This window comes from Lynx canadensis, chromosome B2 (genome assembly GCF_007474595.2).
Source record: "Lynx canadensis isolate LIC74 chromosome B2, mLynCan4.pri.v2, whole genome shotgun sequence".
NCBI classification, from domain to species: Eukaryota; Metazoa; Chordata; class Mammalia; order Carnivora; family Felidae; genus Lynx; species Lynx canadensis.
Window position 1 is genome coordinate 54,128,357 of NC_044307.1, and position 19,497 is coordinate 54,147,853.

General features: G+C 38.0%; 1 protein-coding gene across 13 annotated transcripts in view; it reads right to left on the bottom strand.

Annotated features, from left to right (window-relative positions):
* DST (dystonin) overlaps positions 1-19,497 on the bottom strand; it is a 494,969-nt gene that overhangs the window by 60,140 nt on the left and 415,332 nt on the right. For 11 of the 13 annotated variants that reach the window (XM_030315745.1, XM_032593190.1, XM_032593189.1 and 8 more), the window contains 8 exons: positions 18,847-19,017; positions 16,122-16,288; positions 13,612-13,771; positions 13,085-13,411; positions 12,452-12,536; positions 10,999-11,240; positions 9,896-10,102; positions 70-189 (listed from right to left, as the gene is read on the bottom strand). In XM_030315745.1, the coding sequence (XP_030171605.1) occupies positions 70-189; positions 9,896-10,102; positions 10,999-11,240; positions 12,452-12,536; positions 13,085-13,411; positions 13,612-13,771; positions 16,122-16,288; positions 18,847-19,017 (1,479 nt within the window). The remainder of the gene's footprint in view (positions 1-69; positions 190-9,895; positions 10,103-10,998; positions 11,241-12,451; positions 12,537-13,084; positions 13,412-13,611; positions 13,772-16,121; positions 16,289-18,846; positions 19,018-19,497) is intronic. The other 2 variants (XM_032593191.1, XM_030315748.1) reach the window with 1 other exon arrangement.

The window sequence follows — 19,497 nt, forward strand, 5'->3', positions numbered from 1 at the left end:
CAATCCCACGTTCTAAATTGGAGCACGTTAACAAGCAATTTTGATATAACTGGAAATGTACTTCTTCACCTTTTGAAGCTGCAGCTGAGCAGAGGTCTGGTCTTGCTCAAGCCTGATGTCACCCAGAGACATCAATTTCTTTTCGGTTTCAGTAATCCAGGATAATTCAGCATCAGCTGCTTGGTCAAACTAAACAGAAGATGAATAATTAGGTCAGTAAGTTCCTGTAACTGGTGCCAGAAAAATACCTACCTAAGATTTTTTAAAATATCCTAATTACACAAGTGGAAAATTTGAGCTTATCTCTTTATGGCATCCTGAAATAATTCATGGTAATCACTCAAGTTATAAAGGAGAAGTTCCCACAGAATAATTAAACACACGCTCTTAAAACACATTGAATCTGTAACATGGCATTAATTATTCTGGGACAGCTAAGTCTGTTACCTTCTTTTTGGTTGTTATAAGAATTTCCTCCATAAGAATACTATCCAAATTAAACAGCTAAGAAAGTGGGTATCATCTTTCAATCGCTGCATTCATCACTTTAATCCATATGATATGCAGACAGCACTCCGCTACTGACATATAAGATTCCTAGCAAAACTCATGAAATATTCCCATTTATTTATCATACTATGTGTGTATAAATGTATGTGCAAAGTATGATTGTGTATGTAGAGTATACCTGCAAATGTCTCATGTAAAATTTTTTATATCTCATTTAATAATTCACTTCCAAGAGCATTCTTAAATATTTTACGAGGTTTTATTTTCCTGATCTTAACAATAATTCATGGTAGAAATTCATAAAGTACAGAAAAACATACAGAAGAAAATTAAAACCTGGAGTTAATACTGTTGGTATTTTAGTGAATTTTATTCCAGAAGTTGAAAAAGATTTATAAAAGTCTGGGATAATACTGTATAAACAGTTTCATATCCTGCTCTTTCATTTATTATGAACATTTCCTATGTCATATTCTTTGAAATGTGAATTTTAAATAACATCATTGTATTCTAGCATACGTGGATATTTTCATTTAGGCACACTGCATTTTTTGCTATTATATAAACAGACCTGTAATAAATATAAATCTCTGCTGGCATCTTCAATTAGTTCTTCAGGGTAGATTCCTAGAAGTTAACTACCAAGTCAAAGAGCATGAACTTCTTCATTACCTTGCATGAGACAGAACCTGATGCCTTCTAGGACCAAACAGGTATCATAAATGAGCAAAGTGCTCCCACAAGCACCAGTGGTAAATGGTAACTAACATTGGCCTTAGTTGGAAGATTTAATGGGAAACAGACATTGCAAGCACTCAGTTACAGTACTGCCAGAACTTTTAATTTTTCAAGAGAATCTGGAAATCTAGATGAGAGCAGGGGATATATAAGTGACGAGAGAGAAGAGTAGAGATAAGATACTAGGTTAGAAAATAATTCATACTTCTAAAACACTCTGCGACACAATGCAGACTCACGGGAAGACGGAGATGTGCTTTCCCTGTTCCTCGTAAGCACACCTACAAATCCCCGGGTGTTACATACACGCCTACGTTACATACGAAACACACATAAGATTGTGAAAGGAGACAGAAGACAGCACAACTGCTGTGGACCTTGGCGCCCGGGGAACAACACATTGGTGAATTCTCTGGGTTTTCTTCTTGCCTCACACGTCCTAGACTGGACACTGGAGAAAATGGAACCCGGAAACACCAAGAGGCACAGACAAAACCCCAAGAGAAGTCTGCCCCCTCAGCCAGATGACCAGGAAAGGGGCATCCTAGCAAGACACAGAACTTTTAAACAATAACCACTCTGTCTAGACTCCACAGGAAAAAAGGCTGTGGTCTCACCCACACTCATGCCAAGGAAGGCCTACATTTTCGCGCTCATGAGCCTACATATTAAGGTGCTGGCACTGTTGCCAGGGTGATGTCAGAGAAGGCCAAATAGGGAGATGCAACTTTTGGTGCCACTGGCCAGTAACAAAGCTCCTGCCCACAGTATCAGTGGAGATCATGTGGGGAGCCCCCACAAGCAGTCATGAATTGCCCCTCCCTATCTCCTCCAGGGTGGTTCAGAGAAGGCCTAGTGGAGAGTCAGGATTTTCACCACGGCTCTGTGGTTAATGTAGCCACCTTCACCGAGCTGCTAGAAAAGACTGCTCCGACAGCTGGAGGTCTAATCCCTACTCCCAGCCGGCAGAGATGAGGAGCACCCCTGTCAGGTGTCACGAGAGGCTGAGTGGGGAACGTAGACCTCTGCTTGCACCCGGCAGTACCCCCAGCTTCTTCTGCCAGAGTGGTGCCTGAGGAGGCCAGTCCAAACGGAAAGTTTAATTATGACCCAAAACTCCTAAGTTAGCAGCAAGAATCAAGGCCTCCAACTGAACTAAAGAAAGATCATCAATGGATGCCGATACCTAGATGACAGAAATGTTAGTACAGTCTGACAAAAATTTTCAAGGAACAATGATAAAAATGCTTTAATGAGCAGTTTTAAACACCACTGAAATGAATGTGAAAAATCAGAAGGCCTTAGCAACAAAAATCCTCAGCAAAGAAAGAGGATATATAAAGAACCAAATGGAAATTTTAGAACTTAAATATATAATAACAAATAAGGTCAGAGGATGAGATCAATGAAGGGCACAGAGGAAAGAATCAGTGAAGCAAAATACACAACAACAGAAATTACCCAAGCTGAATAATAGAAAACAGACTGGAGGAAAAAAAAAAATCAATAGAGCCTCAGGGACCTGTGGAACTATAATACAAGATCTAACATTCCTGTTGTTGGAGTCTCAGAAGGAGAAGAGAAAGAGATTTTAGAAAAAAAAAACCCTCAAATATTTTAAACAATGATAAAATTACAGAAATGCAGATATAACTTCTGGTTGCCAGGAGTTAAGGAGGGAGCAGAGGTGGGAGGCTGTAAAAGGGAGACATGAGGTAGTCCTACGGTGATGAAATGTTCTGTATCTGACTGCATCGACATCAACATCCTGCCTGTGATACTGTACTATACTTTTGCAAAACGTCACCACCAGGGAAAATGGGTAAAGGGTACAATGTGACTGTCTCTATCTTATTTCTTACAATTGCATGTGAATCTACAAGTATCTTAATAAAAGTTAATTAAAAACAACAACAACAAAAGGTCTGTGTGGATAACCTCTGTGTGAGCTCCAGTTCACATTTTCCTTTTAGATAATATACTGCCAAACTGCCCTTCAGGTAGGATATACTGATTTATACAGCCACAAGGAAAGTTTTTCTGTACCCTCATCACCATGGGGTACAATTTATTTTTAAATAATATTTTCCAAGCCTATCAGTGGACTTCCCTTAATTATAAGGAAATAATCTGCCAGCAGTAACCTGGCACAGACTTGAATAGCACTGATTAAGAGTAATGTTACACTTTCAATCTCACAAAGAAAGAATAACAAATTATAGAAGTGAAAAATACTTAATAATATTATAAATTATTATAGTTTTTTCCTATATATCATGAACCCACTTGTTTTCACCTTTGCCAAATAATGAATGAGTAAATAAATACTGACGCTATTTGCAGGTCAGTTTCTTTTAGTCAATGGTTCAGATAGAAGAAAAATTTAGTAATCATGTAAATAATGGGTCCCAGCCAGGAATACAATAGAGGTGTAAAAAAAAAAAAACAAAAAAAAAAACAAAACAAAACTCAATTGCATAAGGATATGAAGGAGGAGATAGGGCTTAACAGACCTTTCCTTAACAACTTCTAAACTGCCGCCTGAATAAAATCTGATAGAAACCAATACCTACCAAAACAAACAAACAAACAAACACGATGCAAAATCAGGCTGCTTTAAGACTAACATAGTGTCTGGACAGCAGATTGGAACACATTTGCCACATTGGGCTGTCCTTCAAGTGTCACACATTTAAGAGGACCAATGATATGCTGAACTTGTTCCAGACAGAAATTCAGAGTTTTAGTCCACAGAGTGGGGTGAGCTCCTTTAAAAGGGCAGTACTTCTAAAATGACTGTGTGTACATTTATACATTCAAACAGAATTACTCATTTTTCCTGTATTTCCCATAACTTTATACATTATTTTTTTAGCGAAGCCACATTTTTCATAAAACTTATTGAAAAGGCTCCTGGTTTGCAGACAGCAGTGTTAATAAATGTTTTTTTTCATTGATTCGTTACTTTTTCTGCTACTGGGACAAACCAGAACAATGTGGCTTCCAGAAAAGAATCCATATGAAAGACCATATGAAAAACTGTATCTTAATCTGGTTCAGTAATTTTTATGATGTTAGTTTCAAACGGAACTACTCATTAGCAATTATTCACCAATGTGAAAAAGAAAAGAAAAGAAAAGAAAAGAAAAGAAAAGAAAAGAAAAGAAAAGAAAACAAAAGAAAACAAAACAAAACAAAACATTTCGAGGCACCTGGCTAGCTACCTCAGTCAGTGGACCGTGTGCCTCTTGATCTCGGGGTTTCGAGTTTGAGCCCCATGTTGGGGGTAGAGATTACTTAAAAGTAAAATTTAAAAAAAAGAAAAGGAAAGGAAAAAATTTCAACTAATTCAGGAGCTTCAATGTAGAAAAAAGAAATCCTCATGAAAAACAAGTAGAAGAGCCTTCATAGTTAGATATTCACTTTCAAGATATATACAATGAAACTTCAAGGTAAAACTTTATTATGTGATTCCCTTAACAAATGTGAAACTGGGCAGAACAGTCCAGGCCTTTGTACCTGAGTGCAAGTGCTGCAAGATATCTGAATAAAATTTAACAGTAATGACTTTTTTCCTCTACTGGTCCCTGAAAAAACAAAGTGACAAACCACCCCGCTTGTTTGTGATCAGGCAATTTTCAGCACTTATATGACAGTCCTAGTAAATAAAGTCAGCCTGTTAGTGTTAATGTTAGTTTAAATCTATTTCTCTTTCTCTTAAAAAAAAAAAAAAAAAAAAGAATCCAGTGAAAAATAGTATGGGGATACCATCTAAGTTGCCAAAATGGAAAGCTGAAACTAAAACACTGTTTCTTCAACCAAGGCAAATATTTGCTCTGCTAAAAGAAAACAAGACTGCAAGCAGAAATTTCCCTCCTGTCTTTTGAGATTTTTTTAATTAAATTAGCAAATATTTATTGTTTAGCAACAAATGGAATAGCCCCAGGGTCTTCATTAAGCAATTTACAGGGAAGCAAGGCATTTTATTTACACCTATAAACTTTCGAATGACTATATGTGTACATTTCTAATAGACCATAAAGGCTGCTTATTTTACAATGTGAACAATATGGAGAACCAGTTTATTAGACCAAATTTTAATAAACTTGTTTACTGCTCACTCAAGTAGCAGAAATTGACTTCAAATAAATTGTAGATAATATTACCATCCATAATTGCATTCTAGGAAATATTCTACTAGGTTTTATCAGTGGAATCTAACCACTGACCTACTATAACTCTTATTATAGTAGAACCAGTATTTCAGAAATTTCCAACAAGACTGTGAAAAACATTTAAGATTTTATTTAAAAAAAATTTTTTAATGTTTATTTATTTTTGAGAAACAGAGAGAGACAGAGCACAAGCAGAGGAGGGGCAGAGAGAGAGGAGACACAGAATCCGAAGCAGGCTCCAGGCTCTGAGCTGTCAACACAGAGCTCCATGTGGGGCTTAAATCCACGAACCATGAGATCATGACCTAAGCCAAAGTCGGGTGCTTAACTGAGCCACCCAGGCACCCCTAAAGATTTTATTTTTTAAGTAATCTCTACACCCAACGTGGGGCTCAAACTCAGAACTCTGAGATTGAGTCGCACACTCCACCAACTGAGCCAGCCAGGCACCCTAATAGTGAAAGACATTTTAATTGGCTATCTCTATTCCCGAAAAACGCTCTAAAACAATAATGGCCAGCATTTTACTGAACACACTAAGTGCTTCACATGCAGTATCTTCTCTAATCCTGACAACAACTGCATCATCTGGGTATTACCATCTACTCCATTTACAGTTGAGAAAACTGAGGTAGAGAAAAGTTACCTGACTTACCAGGGCTTACCCAGCTAGTAACTGTTGGAGCTGAGACTCAAACCAAGGTGGTCTGACCCCAGAGACTGCATTGCTAGTTGCCCTATCACTGGTGCTTGTATACAGTTCGGGCTTCGTGAACTCAAAATATGCATGCAATTTCACCAAAAATGGCTCATATACCACAACCGTCAATAAATAGTAGGTTTTAACTTCTTAAACATTTCTCCAGTCTCTGACAAACTACTTTTGTGTTTATCTAGAGGGTTTCTTTTAAGTGGAAATAGAGGCTTAAGAAAGGCAAAATGATAAGTGAACCTTAACTTCAAGGACATCCTTTTACTCCCTTCCCCCGGCTGAGGATCTTATCACTTTTCCTTGATTAGCATTTCCTTCCATTTTGCTTTGCATTATTCATAACACAGCCCATATTTTCCCACCCCCAACACCTGGAGGGTCTAAACTAATCTCACTTCCGTGGGGGAGGTTTCCTACTAGTTCTTTAAAAGAAACAAACAGGTGTTATTTTTTTTTCCAAGGCTGATTCCTAATGACCTGATGAGTTGCTTATTTTAATTGCACCCAAATCACCAACCTACGTGCCTTTAATATAAAAGGGTCATTATGGCCACTCAAGCCAAGCAATTAGAACTGTTGAAGAGTGTCTGGGATTCCCAGACCCCGTGAAATACACACATTTTAGCAACTTCTGACAATTGTGCATATTAACATGAGGCAAAGGACAATGAACTTCTCTGAGGTTAAAACAATCACAATGGTGTGAATTCAGGCTATAAGTCTGCACATCTTTTAAGTGAAAGTGCCTCCCCGTATTTCCACATTGCTCATTTGGTTCAATTTGCAATTAGAGAAAGAAAGCAACAAAAAGATGCTACTTCGTGCAGGTTTAACAGGCAAAAATATGTACAGTTTCTAACTCAGATGATGGCATGTACTGTGAGAAGGAGAGACCTGTTTTGTTTTGTTTATAAAGCTCACCATCACTGTTTACTAAAGCTGCCTTGTTCTCCTCAGATATTTCCTAAAAGTAATGAATGGGCCTAATTCTTATAAAAAAGCATACTCTCTTCAGAATGTCAATGCTTGCCAATCTGTAGAGTCAGATGCATACAGTCCTCACTCATTTGTCCATAATAGAGGCAGTTTGATGATTTTTCAAACAGCAATAAATACTACTCAAATTTATAAAGGGTTCTGTCATAGGCCTCCATGATTTCAAAATTCAGTGACACATATTCTCAAAACTGTTACTATCATATAGGATAACCATAAAAAATCTAACCACATCAAATCAGAACTTTTCTAAAAACTATGTTTAAACAGGGTGGTTGCAAAGTCATGCCAATTACTAGACATCTGCATGCTCCCTTCCCTGTCCTTTTCAAACTAATTCTTTTCTATGTTTTCTTGGATATCTTTTTTTTCTTTTTTTTTTTTTTTTTAAGTGGGCTCCAACACGGGGCTTAAACTCACGACCCTGAGATCAAGACCTGAGCTGAGATCAAAAGTCAGTTGCTTAATTGACTGAGCCACCCAGGCACTCCTAGACATCTTTCCCATCGATGTTTGGAAGCCAATATACTCTGCAACAGTGACCTGACTCACAAAGTCCCTACGCTTTTTTTGAATTCCAAAAAGCAGGCTATAACATTATACAGGAGGTAGATCTGTATACAAACAGCCCTAATGCCGGGCAAAAGGTGAAACATCTTAATAGAAATTTACTTGGAAACAAAACATTCAGTTATTTAAAATCTAATTTAGCCAGGTTATTAAGAAACAAAGCATCAAATCTATACATGTAAAAATTACCACTTCGTGTTCAAGACATACGTCCTACCCTGTCAACTTGTGGGTTTGGGTATGTTGAAGGTAGGGACCTGGAAAGGAGTAGCTGTTAATAAAACAAATTGTATGTGACTATAGGTATGTCTAAAAAGACGGGACCGAGGTCAGATCACGTCCATTGTTTTAGATGGTGAAGAGACACAGAATGGTCCTTGGTCTGTTTATACACCTTAAAACAGTACAAAATGTGTGGCTAACATCCGAGTCTCCAGATATTTTTGCACCATCTCTTCTATACTGCAGAGACGAATTATTATTGTGAAAACAGAAAACAAATATTTTAGTGCCAAACTGTACTCTGGTGCTGATTCCAAATATTTATAAGTGAGCAAAGTTATGAAATGACTTCAGTCATAAATTAGCTCCTTTATAAACTTGAAAATTATGAGTTTAGAAACATGTGAACAACCAGAAAATATCAATGGCATTAGCATTAGCTGTATGACTTATTGGTAGTAAGACACTAGGTCTTCCTCTCTCAGAAGGAAGACTGGAAGGACAGAGATCATATTATTTACACACTATTTCTTCCATGAGTTTTTCCTGTATTCTTTCAGAAAATCTTAAAATTTTCTATAATGACTGTGTCTCTCTCTTTCTGCCCCTCCTCCACTCACAGTCTCTCTCTCAAAAATAAATAAACATTTAAAAAAATACAAGCTCAACCTGTCATCTTGCCCTTTTTATGCTCTTATTTCACTGAACTAACCACCCACAGTCAACCTCTCAAGAAAAATCGTACTCCAAGAGTACAGAATAGTAGTCTTGCTATTTAGGGAAATCTTCAGTGCCAATTCTGAAATGTGGATATAAGTTTTGGGGAAAAAATCCAGTGTTTTCATACAGTTGAATAAACTTCACAGATAAATGCATTTATCCTCCTGTAATAATGAGGCATACAGATTGTGCCGAACTTTGAAAACTGAAGTCATGCAAATACATTCCTCAGGCATGAATGCTCTCCCTCACAAAAATTTCTAAGGCAGGCCTTCCGCTATCATTGTATTTCATCAGCTTTTGTGATTCTAGAGCATGGCCCTGAAATGAGGAGTGAGGCATTATGCCACATAAATTATAATATAGAACTATATAAATTACACTTTTACAGCAACCTTAGAAAATTAATTTTGGATGCTCCCACACAATCTGCTTGGTTTGTGGCTCTGGTGTTCAGCATGTATTAGTAAAGGCTTAGTTATGTGCCTTCCAGAGCTCTGCTCTGAAGTACCCTGCAATAGCACACTAATCCTGTCACAGAAGGTCTGCAGTAAGAGTCTGATGACTTAATGTAAATAGTCCGAGATAGTCAATAAAAGTTCATCAAAACACATATTATAAATTTCTATTTCCAGGACCCCACTCATCACCAGAGTTTTCTGAGGGAGCTGCGGTGAGGGCTGGGTGCCTACAAAACTCTCTGTAACTCTAAACTCTGCATGAGTCACAGACAGGTCAGAAACAACCCTTCCCGCCGCCCCCCCCCCTTCAGTCCAGAAAAAACACGACATCACCAACACGACTGTTTCCTTTTTAGAAAGAACACAGCCTCTCTTTGCCATTGCTGTATGTAAATGAATAGTCAGTGTGGACTTATGTGATAACTCAAAATATTTACTCACATACAGATTAGACTTAGCCAAGGCATAAAATTAGCATTAGCAATTCACATATATGTAAGCGAAAAGCACTTTGTTTGGAAAGCAGGGCTGATCTTCCCAGTGACCGATTTGGTAAGGGTATAAATCTGGGCTACAATGAGGCAGATGGCTGTTAACAATGTACAGATTAGCCTTGCCCTGCCTCGCACTCAGATGTCGAAGTAACCCAAAATCTTTTCAAATCCCTCCTTTCATTTTTGAAGCATAACAAATGAATGGAAACACTATTAATAGAAATCTTTGTTCAGGTAAAGGCTCTGAGAACAACTGGGGGAAATTTATCGCCTAGACAACAAACCGCTTGTCCCTACCTGCTGTGATCTCAGAATGGCCGCATCGATCTCCTCCACCTTTTGAGTGATGGTGTCGCTCACTAATCGGTAGCGGTCATTGTCCTCGGCCACCATTTTTTCCAGTCCTTCCCTCGCCCTCCAGGGTACCAACTCCAGTAAAGCACTGCTCACTTCGTTAAGGGAGTCCAATAAGGCTTTGCTGTCCTTAGCTTCCTTTTTCAGTTCCTGAAAACAGAATTCAGAAAAGATACAAATCTGTGGGTAATGCTTAAGAGTTAGAACAGGCTTTTCCTTTAACTGTCCTCGGGGCTAACATCCTTTGCAGGTCAATTATGCCAGGCATGGGTCCCTGAGTTTGTTAAGTTCTAGAAACCTTTGCTATTTAGAGCTATTTTGTAAAAAGGAAAAGTGTTTCCTGAGGAGTTCCAAAGAACAATTCATTTGTCAACACGGCAAAGATTTTATCTTTGAACTTTAATATAAATGTTTAAAATTTGGGAAACAAAACCAAGCAGGTTCACATGTATTATTCTTTGCTTTCTGGTAACCTCTAAGTAATCAGGTACTAGGAAAGTAAAATAAAGAGTAAAGTCCAAGCCAGAACTAAGTGACCCTCAAAATGAGAACGTAGTGGCTTTAAATCATCCCTGTTGAATCATTACAGGCTCAGTGAACCTGACCTCCCCGGCTCCCTTCCACCCACATGTGATCATACTTCAGGGATGATAAAACAGAGGCTATCTCTGAAAAGAAAACAGCATGACAGAATACCACTTCTGCAATATAAGTAGAAAAGCTACCTCATGCTACGCATCTATCTTACATAAATATTGTTGTTCTAAGCAAATTATGTGTATCTCTGAAACAATGACTTTTTTTTTCTTTCTGTTTTCATCATTCTGTCTCTTGTGTAATAAACTATACTCCCAACCATAAGACTCTGGAAACAAATTATAAATGCAGGGCTTTCATCTCTGGGCTCTTCGAAGTGTTACACAATTGATCTCCTGCCAATTTCTATTGGGTCCCCATCAAGGCATCCTTCAGCATATTAGTAACGACACGAGACTATCACCCTAAACGGTAACAAACGGATCCAAAATGCATAAATAAAAGCCTACTTTTTGTCTCGCTTGGGCTTGGCTTGCTGCTTCTCCCATCAGAACCTGAGTTTCGTAGGAAAGTAATTCCACCTCCACTTTGTCCAGCCAGGTGCAGAGCTCTTCACGTGTGGAGTGCAGGCGCCTGGCAAGCTGCAGTGCCTGCTCCAAGGTCTTGGCTACATCCGTGCTTAATTTAGTAATGTCTTTGTACCTTGCTTTAATGGCTTCCAATTTATCTTGAATGATTAAAACTTCATCACCTAAAATTTCAAAGGCGTGTTATATCTCGAGAAAGCAAAGAAAAGCTAGAGGGAGGGTTTCTTCAGATATTATTGTACACTGATGAGATTTTCTCAGGGAGGGGAGGGAGGAGAGACATTTTTCCAAAGATGATCTGACCCAAGAGAAGCCTTTTTCTAGGTTTTAATCCTTCCCGGGATTTCTGGCAAATCTAAACAGCTCTGAAAATGCCAATATAAAACCGGAAAGGGCTACAGTGCCTGCAGTTATGGGAAAGCACCACCTTCACAGCTAACTATATGGCGTTTTCAGACTTCAAGCACAGGAGCTAAAAACTGCTTGGGTTCCAACACTGACTTTGCCACTCGTTACCATGCATAAGATCCTTAACCTCTTTGTGCCCTTGGTTTACTCATTATTACACAGGGATGAAAGAATCTACCTCATAAAGTTGTGATAAAAATTCAACAAGTTTATAGTTGCAAAGCGTTTACACCAGCGTCTGGCATGTGCATATGTATGTGTGCAAATGTGTGCGCATGTGTGTACGTGGTACATGTGTATGGGATGTGAATGTGTATATATTAAAAATAATAAACTCATCTGCACTATTCCAGTAGGTCCTCGCTCTCCTCTACCTCATTTTCAGACACCCAGAGAAATTGCATCCTGGGCTTCAGACTCCTGGTTCAAGGTTCTAGATACTATAGTGAACCCCTCGCAACTCACAATAATGTTACTGGCCCATACTTCAATACAGATGCTAACTGGACACAGGTACAGTGAAACTTTCTTGTGGCCAAAGGAATTACTAAAACGAATTAGTCTGTATCTGTTTTCTTAGTAAGTGTAAGCATGGAGAAATGAAGTGTGTGTATAGCCAGAGAATTTGTCACTGAACGCAAACTATCTTAAAATTTTAAAAACTGGTCTACAACCTGCGTACTCATGCAGAACAACTGCCTCCCGCAAGTGGAAAATGAATGTAACCCTGCTATGTGCTATGAGTAATACACACAACTTCCATTAGGAACTCAAGTGAGATCATGAGAAAAAAAGTGAGCTCATATCCCAAAACCCCCTTGGATCAGTCTTCAAAGAATTCTGCAGAATGAAGTCTTGGAGTGGCCTCAGAATTATAAAGGATTTTGTTTTTCTCTTATCCCTAAAATATTTAGAAAGCAATGCAAAAATGCTAATTGCATGATGATCTGATTCGAAAGATTCTCACCTGTTGTTTGTTTCAGTAGTTCTAAACCATTTAGTAATGCCTGATCTACATTTTGTTTTCTGAGTAGGATGTCCTCTTGCAGAACCTAAGACACAGGTACGGTTTTTATGTTGGGGGGGAAAAAATCACAGTTAGCTTTGGTTAATCTTAGAGAACTCTGTGTTTCACAGAGATTTAAGTAGACACCTCCCATTTTCAACTATTAATCCCTGTTCCCTTATTTTTGCCTTCTCTTTAAACCACCATGGCCCATGTTCATCTACCCTAATTCACACGCTCTCTCCTTTTCAGAAAACAGACTTTGTGAAGATATTGGACTACCTGTTAATTATGAGTCTTCATGTACAACAATAAAATAGCAAAGGAAAGGGGGGAATCTGGCTATTGGATAAATTCAATCTCTTTTTAAAGTGACTCCATTAGAAGTAATCTGTATATACAGGCAAAGTCTTTTTTTGGGTATAGCAATTCCCCTAAATCATAAGAACATAAAATAATCCAGAAATGAGAAAGACTTAGAAAATAATGACAAGTGAAATGAAAAAACAAAAGAAAAGAAAAGAAAAGAAAAGAAAAGAAAAGAAAAGAAAAGAAAAGAAAAGAAAAGAAAAAGAAAAAGAAAAAGAAAAATACCCGAAGTTCAGACTGCTGCTTCCATAACCCCTCAGGGCTGTAATCCTGGACTGAGAGCTTGCTCAGTTTGTCATGCACTTCATTCAGCCAATTCATCAGCTCAACTTCATCTTCCCCAAAAATCTTAGCATTACATAAGGCCTGCTGGAGGAGCTCAGACCTGCTGTGACTTTTCTCTTGAATCTCAATGTACCACACTTGAGAGGAGTCTAGTTTACTTTGCACCATATCTTTATCCTCCCTGGAGCTCAAAACCTTTAAGGATTGGCCAATGCTAACAGCCTGGTGTAAATGTTTATTGTGATTGATGATGTCATCTTCTAAGGCCTAAAATAAAGTTTAAGAAAAGAGAAACAAAAAGGATGGACAAATAAAAATGAAAACATAAATCAAATGAAAGAATGGCATTTGAAATGGGCTTAGTTTACAATTATGCATAACACAACAGTACATAACTCAAATTTATGACATAAAACCACAAAGGAAATGGAAAACTGAATCTTACTAACGTGCAATGGTTATCTTACTTTGTGCTGTGCAATTTGTTCCTCAAGTTTAGACGCTTGGGTTCCTATGGGCTCACAGTTCGCCAGCTTCTTTTCTATGGTTGTAAGCCACTCATTCAATGGTTCTAGGGTTTCATGAAATTGCTGTGCTACCACTGAGATACCTTCCAACTGACGATTCCTATAAATGTGCCAAGATAAAGGTCATTTAGGGATGAAGAATGTGTGAAATAGTCAATAAACTTCTTTACTCAAGCTCCTGCATTCTAAACATTTTTTTGTGGAAAACAACTAAGGTTAAAATTAAGATCTGTCACATTTAAAGCACATGCTAAAATAGCTATCCTATTAAATAAAATTAAAGGTGAAGCACAGGCCAATCCCAAGCAGCTAAATCTTATGAAACTCTTAAGAAATCTGGTTACAATAATAGCTATGTAATAATAATAATAGTAATGTCATAATAACAATAGCAGCAATAATAATGACAATGATGACAATAAAAAAAACTTATTGAACACACATGCTGTGCCAAGCCTCTGTTTTAAGTGTGTTATATATTAATTAACTTCAATCAGAGCACCAGTTACTGTGACTTCCTTAATCAACTGGTCAAAATTGGACTCAAATTTTGAAGACCATCTGTAGCTCCCCCCATAGTGGAATGAATAGTGACTCCTTCTAAAGTAGTGTGTCAGGTCTATTCCCTCCCAACCCCCACCAAAAAAAAAAAGTACAGTGTCAGGTATATTTCCCAAAAGCAACACTTAATATTTTATGGATTAAAATATCATGAAAAAGGATTTCTTTAGACTTTTACTTATTTGAATACACTTTTATATAGTTTGAAATGCTCTTAAAAAACACATTAGTTCTTCAGTTAAAATGGTACCATGTAACTGAAAACCTACCTTCCGCCACCCTCAGTTTTTACCTAGGGCAAGAGATTGTGCCCGTCTCTATACAGAGTACCTGACTCAGTACCAGATCCTGGGACCAAGAGTGGTTGTCATAACTTTTTATCATGCATAATTCTTAGGGAGTTGCATGATTTAAGAAATTTGCTTTCTATGGAGACCAAGGGAATTCTGGAAAATTGGCACATGCTACTGAATATAATTTCTGTGTATATCATAAACTACACATTTATATATCTCTTAAAACTTTCAGATGAAACATATTTGATCTTTAAAAAAATGAATATAATTATTTTTGACTTCTAAATTATTACTAAAATTCTTTTTTTCCTTTTTTAAAAATTTTATTTTAGAGACAGAGAACACACACATGTAAGCATGTAAGAGAGAGAGAGAGAGAGAGAGAGAGAGAGAGAGATCTCCAGCAGGCTCCATGCTCAGCACAGAGCCCAATGCAGGGCTCAATCCCATGACCCTCGGATCATGACCTGAGCCAAAATCAAGAATTGGACGCTCAACCAACTCAGCTACCCAGATCCTCCACATTCTTTTTTTCTAAATTCAAATATCCAATCATCTAGAATCAGTGAAAATAAACTATTTTGTGACCATATTTAGTTGACTGTGATTTAAATTGTGAGTGACTTTATTAATCAGCATATAAATCATAATATGACCACTATCCTTCTATTTAATACCACTGTGAGGAAGGTTTAGGAAAAGAAAGCCATTGTGGTAGTAAAGCAGGGATCTAGACATTAATTCATTTCATTAATTCATTTATTTTTAAAAAGTACTGAGAGTATCTGTCATGGCAGTCAGGGTACAATGTCCTGGTAATTCCACAAATGGAATAATCTCCCGAAACGAGACTAAAGGACATGAAGCTTTTAGCCTCCTTAGGAACATCTCATTCTATGGTCATACAACTATAAACTATAATTAATTCTACTCCAGTATTCAAGATCAGACAAATCCTCTTCTCTTCACCATTGTAGTTCCAAAGAAGGTAGCAATTTATGGAGATAATCATTCTGTTCAGTGGTTCGTCTAGTTTCAACCCACCCAGTCTATGTGGCTGTGGTTACACTCCAGTGTAGCTACTACTCAACACAGGTCAATGTGATCCCAACATGGAGAATGAAAAAAAAAAATGTAATCAAGAAACATGTTGAGTGCAAAAGCCCATTACATGCTTCCATAGCACTCTATATTTTTGCTCTGAAATATCACATTTGTCATTACTTTTCAATGGCTATAAAACACTGACTGTACCCTGAGGACAGAAATGATCTGTCCAGCTCACCTCTAAAGCCCAAGGCCTAGCTCTATGCCTGATGCACAGTGGGCAGGCAGTAACTGCGTTATTAATAAATAAATGAATTACTCCTGAGGGAATTATTTTTATAAAACCAAGTGTTGAGATGTATCTGGTGACTACAAGACCTTACCAAAGGAGGAGGGAGGAGAGCAGCACCACAGCCCTTGCTACCTGTTCACATACATGATAAACGTAGGAAAATGACAGTTTGAAGAAAAGCAATATAAAAATGCAAAACATCAGTAATTAAAGACTTTGCTACTTCTTCAAAAGACCGGAAGTATGTAAGTTACCGTGTTTCAGCTTTATTAAGCAATGCCTCCCATCTACTGTCCAAGAGACTCAGCTGCTTCAGAATCTTTGCTTTGTCTGCAGGTTCTGCTGTTGCAGCAATTTTTTCTCCTTCACGTTTGATTACCTCCACAGTCGATTTGCGGTCATCCAGCAATCTTTGGAGAAGCTTGACACAGAACATTAAATACCAGAAGCAAAAGGGGAGGCGGGAGGGACAAAGAAATAATTGTGTTATCGGAATGGAAAACACAGTCTAAGTACTTTTGATATGTGACAAAATACATATTCTGTATAGATTCACATAAAAAGAAGTAGGATTTTAAAAATGGCTCATTTTGTTTAGTGATTCATTACTATTGTGTCAGACACTGTGACGGGGGCTTTTCATAGCAGATAAAACTAATATTGATAAGCCCGCTAAGCCATTCACTATTAATTTTTAATATAAAATAATAGGGTAGAAAGTGCTGCTTCAGTATAAGTCCACTGCACAGAAAGCGCAAAATTCCCATTAATGTAAAGAAATGGGAATACCTTAAACATTCAACAATCATGTCCTTTTGAGACAAGCTTAAGATATTATAAATCATTACTGTTTTCAAAACCTCTCCCCATGTTAAATCATTATAGAGAGGGAAGTTGAGACTCAGACCAACTTCACAAGCCAGTGATGCTAAATCTAGATAGAGACTCTGGCCTCCCTTTACTAGGTGGGACTAGCTCCTACAATCCTTCATTAGGATAGAAACTAAAAAAGAGACTTCAAGTATCATGTCCAAAATGAACGGGGAATGGAACAAGTCAGAAATCCCCCAAAGCTGGCTAAATAAGACTAGTATTTCAGGATTTAGAGGCAGAAAAAAAATGCAATTTAATTCTAAGAAGCATTTCAAAAAACTCAGAATGGAATGTTTGAAAGAAGTGGCCAGAACCCACGATTACTTTGCTCTCATCTAATCAAAACAATTATTTCATGAGCAAGTGCTATGCATAGGCACTGGTCAAGAGCAGTGAGGAAGTCACAGGTACGTAAAACGCTAAATACTTCACTGATTCCTTATTCTGACCCTGATGGATAATTAAAGATTAAAGAAATGTACAGTTACCTAGAGGTAACAAGCTAAGACAGCACCCTCTCCCTTTCACTTTGAGACCGCCAAATCAGGTGGTAAGAGGAACCAACATGTTTAAAAAGAAGAGGAAGAAACGCAAACTCTCTTGACACAGGTTAGAGTCATTAGAAAATCAACGAACCACAGGTGATTGAGGCAGTAGAGAGAACTCATTAAGTGGATTACTTCTGATAAACTTTAATAGCAATTAAGAAAGCAAAATCCACATATAGGTCTTGTTGGTTAAACATAGTTCATTAACTTTGGGAGAATAACAAAGGTTTAAATTAAATAGTGAATGGTAGCAATTATATTGCCATATATAATATTATACATCCTTATTACTTTATTACATTCTTATGCTTTATTACTTTATTACATATTATGAATTACATACTATTTAAAAATCATTTTTTACGTTTATGTTTCTTTAATCCTTATCTCCAAATCTATTTCTAATAGGTTAATTCCCAACATACTGGAGTCCTCAAAGAATTTTTAGAAATAGTACTGAATGTCAAAACTAAATTAAGCCTCTTAATCTATTCCTTTCTTTTTAAGATTCCACACGGGAAAAACCTTACCAATGTGCTGTGTGCTAGGCCCCTCCCATGTGCCATTTCAAGTCATGGCTGACAAATTAGTACTGAAAATGTCACTAAATACGTCCTAACTGACCATCACCATCTGGAGCACAAAATGGTTTTTTTGGTATGTTATCATCCCTTCAGCAAGTGTGTCTTTCTTTCCAACTTGGTCCTGTATTAGTAGTGTCAAAAGACACAACACATTCTTTAGCATATATGAATCAAATATTTGCTTCTTTCGTACAGGCTAAGCCACAAGAAACGGCCTGTATTTAATCTATAAAAAAAAAAAGGAGTGAGAAATACAGGGTGCTAGTTATGGAATGAGTAAGTCACAGGGATAAAAGGCCAGCACGGGGAATATAGTCAATAGAACTGTAAAAGCATTGTATGGTGATACACGGTACCTCCACTTTTGGGGAACACAGAGTAACATACAAACTTGTTGAATCACACTGTATTCTACACTTGAAACTAATGTTACATTGTGTGTCAACTATACTTTTTTTAAAAAAAGGCAATTTCATACAGATCAATCTGCTATGTAAGGGAATGATGACATTTCCGCCCAAGTTACCTTTTCAGTGAGTGAAATCTTCCTTGACGACTCTACTGGAAACTGCATACATACCCACCCCCAGACTCCACTCCAGCACTTCCTGTCCATCCTTGCTCTGTCACTTCCTACTTATCTCCCACCCCTGCTTTATTTATCACTTGCTAACTTACCACCATGTACTTACTTTGTTTACAGTCTCTCCCTCTTCCTCCCTGTCCACTAAACCTTAAACTCAGTGAGGAACTTGCATCTTTTCTGTTCAGGGATCACTGCCAGCAGCTGAAACAAAGTCTGAAACCTGGCAGATGTTGAGTATATATTTGTTGAATGACTAAAAAATAATACCTAGAGCATCAACAACCAGTCAACTAGAATATCCTATCACTACAGAGAGTCACAAGGTAAATCTTTACTCTCATGGTTATGATGGGACATGAAACACAATACAGAAGTATCACAAACTTACTTTTTGCTCTTGTATCTGGGCCTTCACCACTTTGAACTCGGCTGATGGGGGCTTCTGGTTGGCCACAAGCTCCTCAGTGTCTGCCATCCAGCTGAGCAGGGACTCCAGGGCGTCCTGGAAGCGCCCACAGTGCAGCAGTGCCTCCTGCAGCTGGGCTGCCCGCTGAGCTACCTGCAGAGTTTCCGTTGTGACGGCTTATTTACTGGTTTCACAGAAAATGCAGTTTGCCCACCAGCCACCACTGTTCATGCTCATCTGCCTATCTGGTCACAAATTTTCTTTTCCAGGGCATCTGGGTGGCTTGGTTGGTTAAGCCTCTGACTCTTGGTCTCAACTCAGGTCATGATCTCATGGTTTGTGGGTTCGAGCCCCACAGTGGGCTCTGTGCTGAAAGCATGGAGCCTGCTTGGGGTTCTGTCTCCCTCTCCCACTGCCTCTCCCCCTCTGTCTCTCAAAAGAATACATAAACAAACATTAAAAAATGCTTTTTCTTTTCCTTTTCACTTAAAATCTGCCCAAAGCACTGACAGTGGCCAGGACTGTGGTGGAAAGGAGTCAAAGTTTAGCAAGTAAGCCAGGAAGAAAAGGTTACCATCCCAAACGGTAATGTAAAAGATGAAATCTTTGAGACTTTGGAAATACCCAGTACAT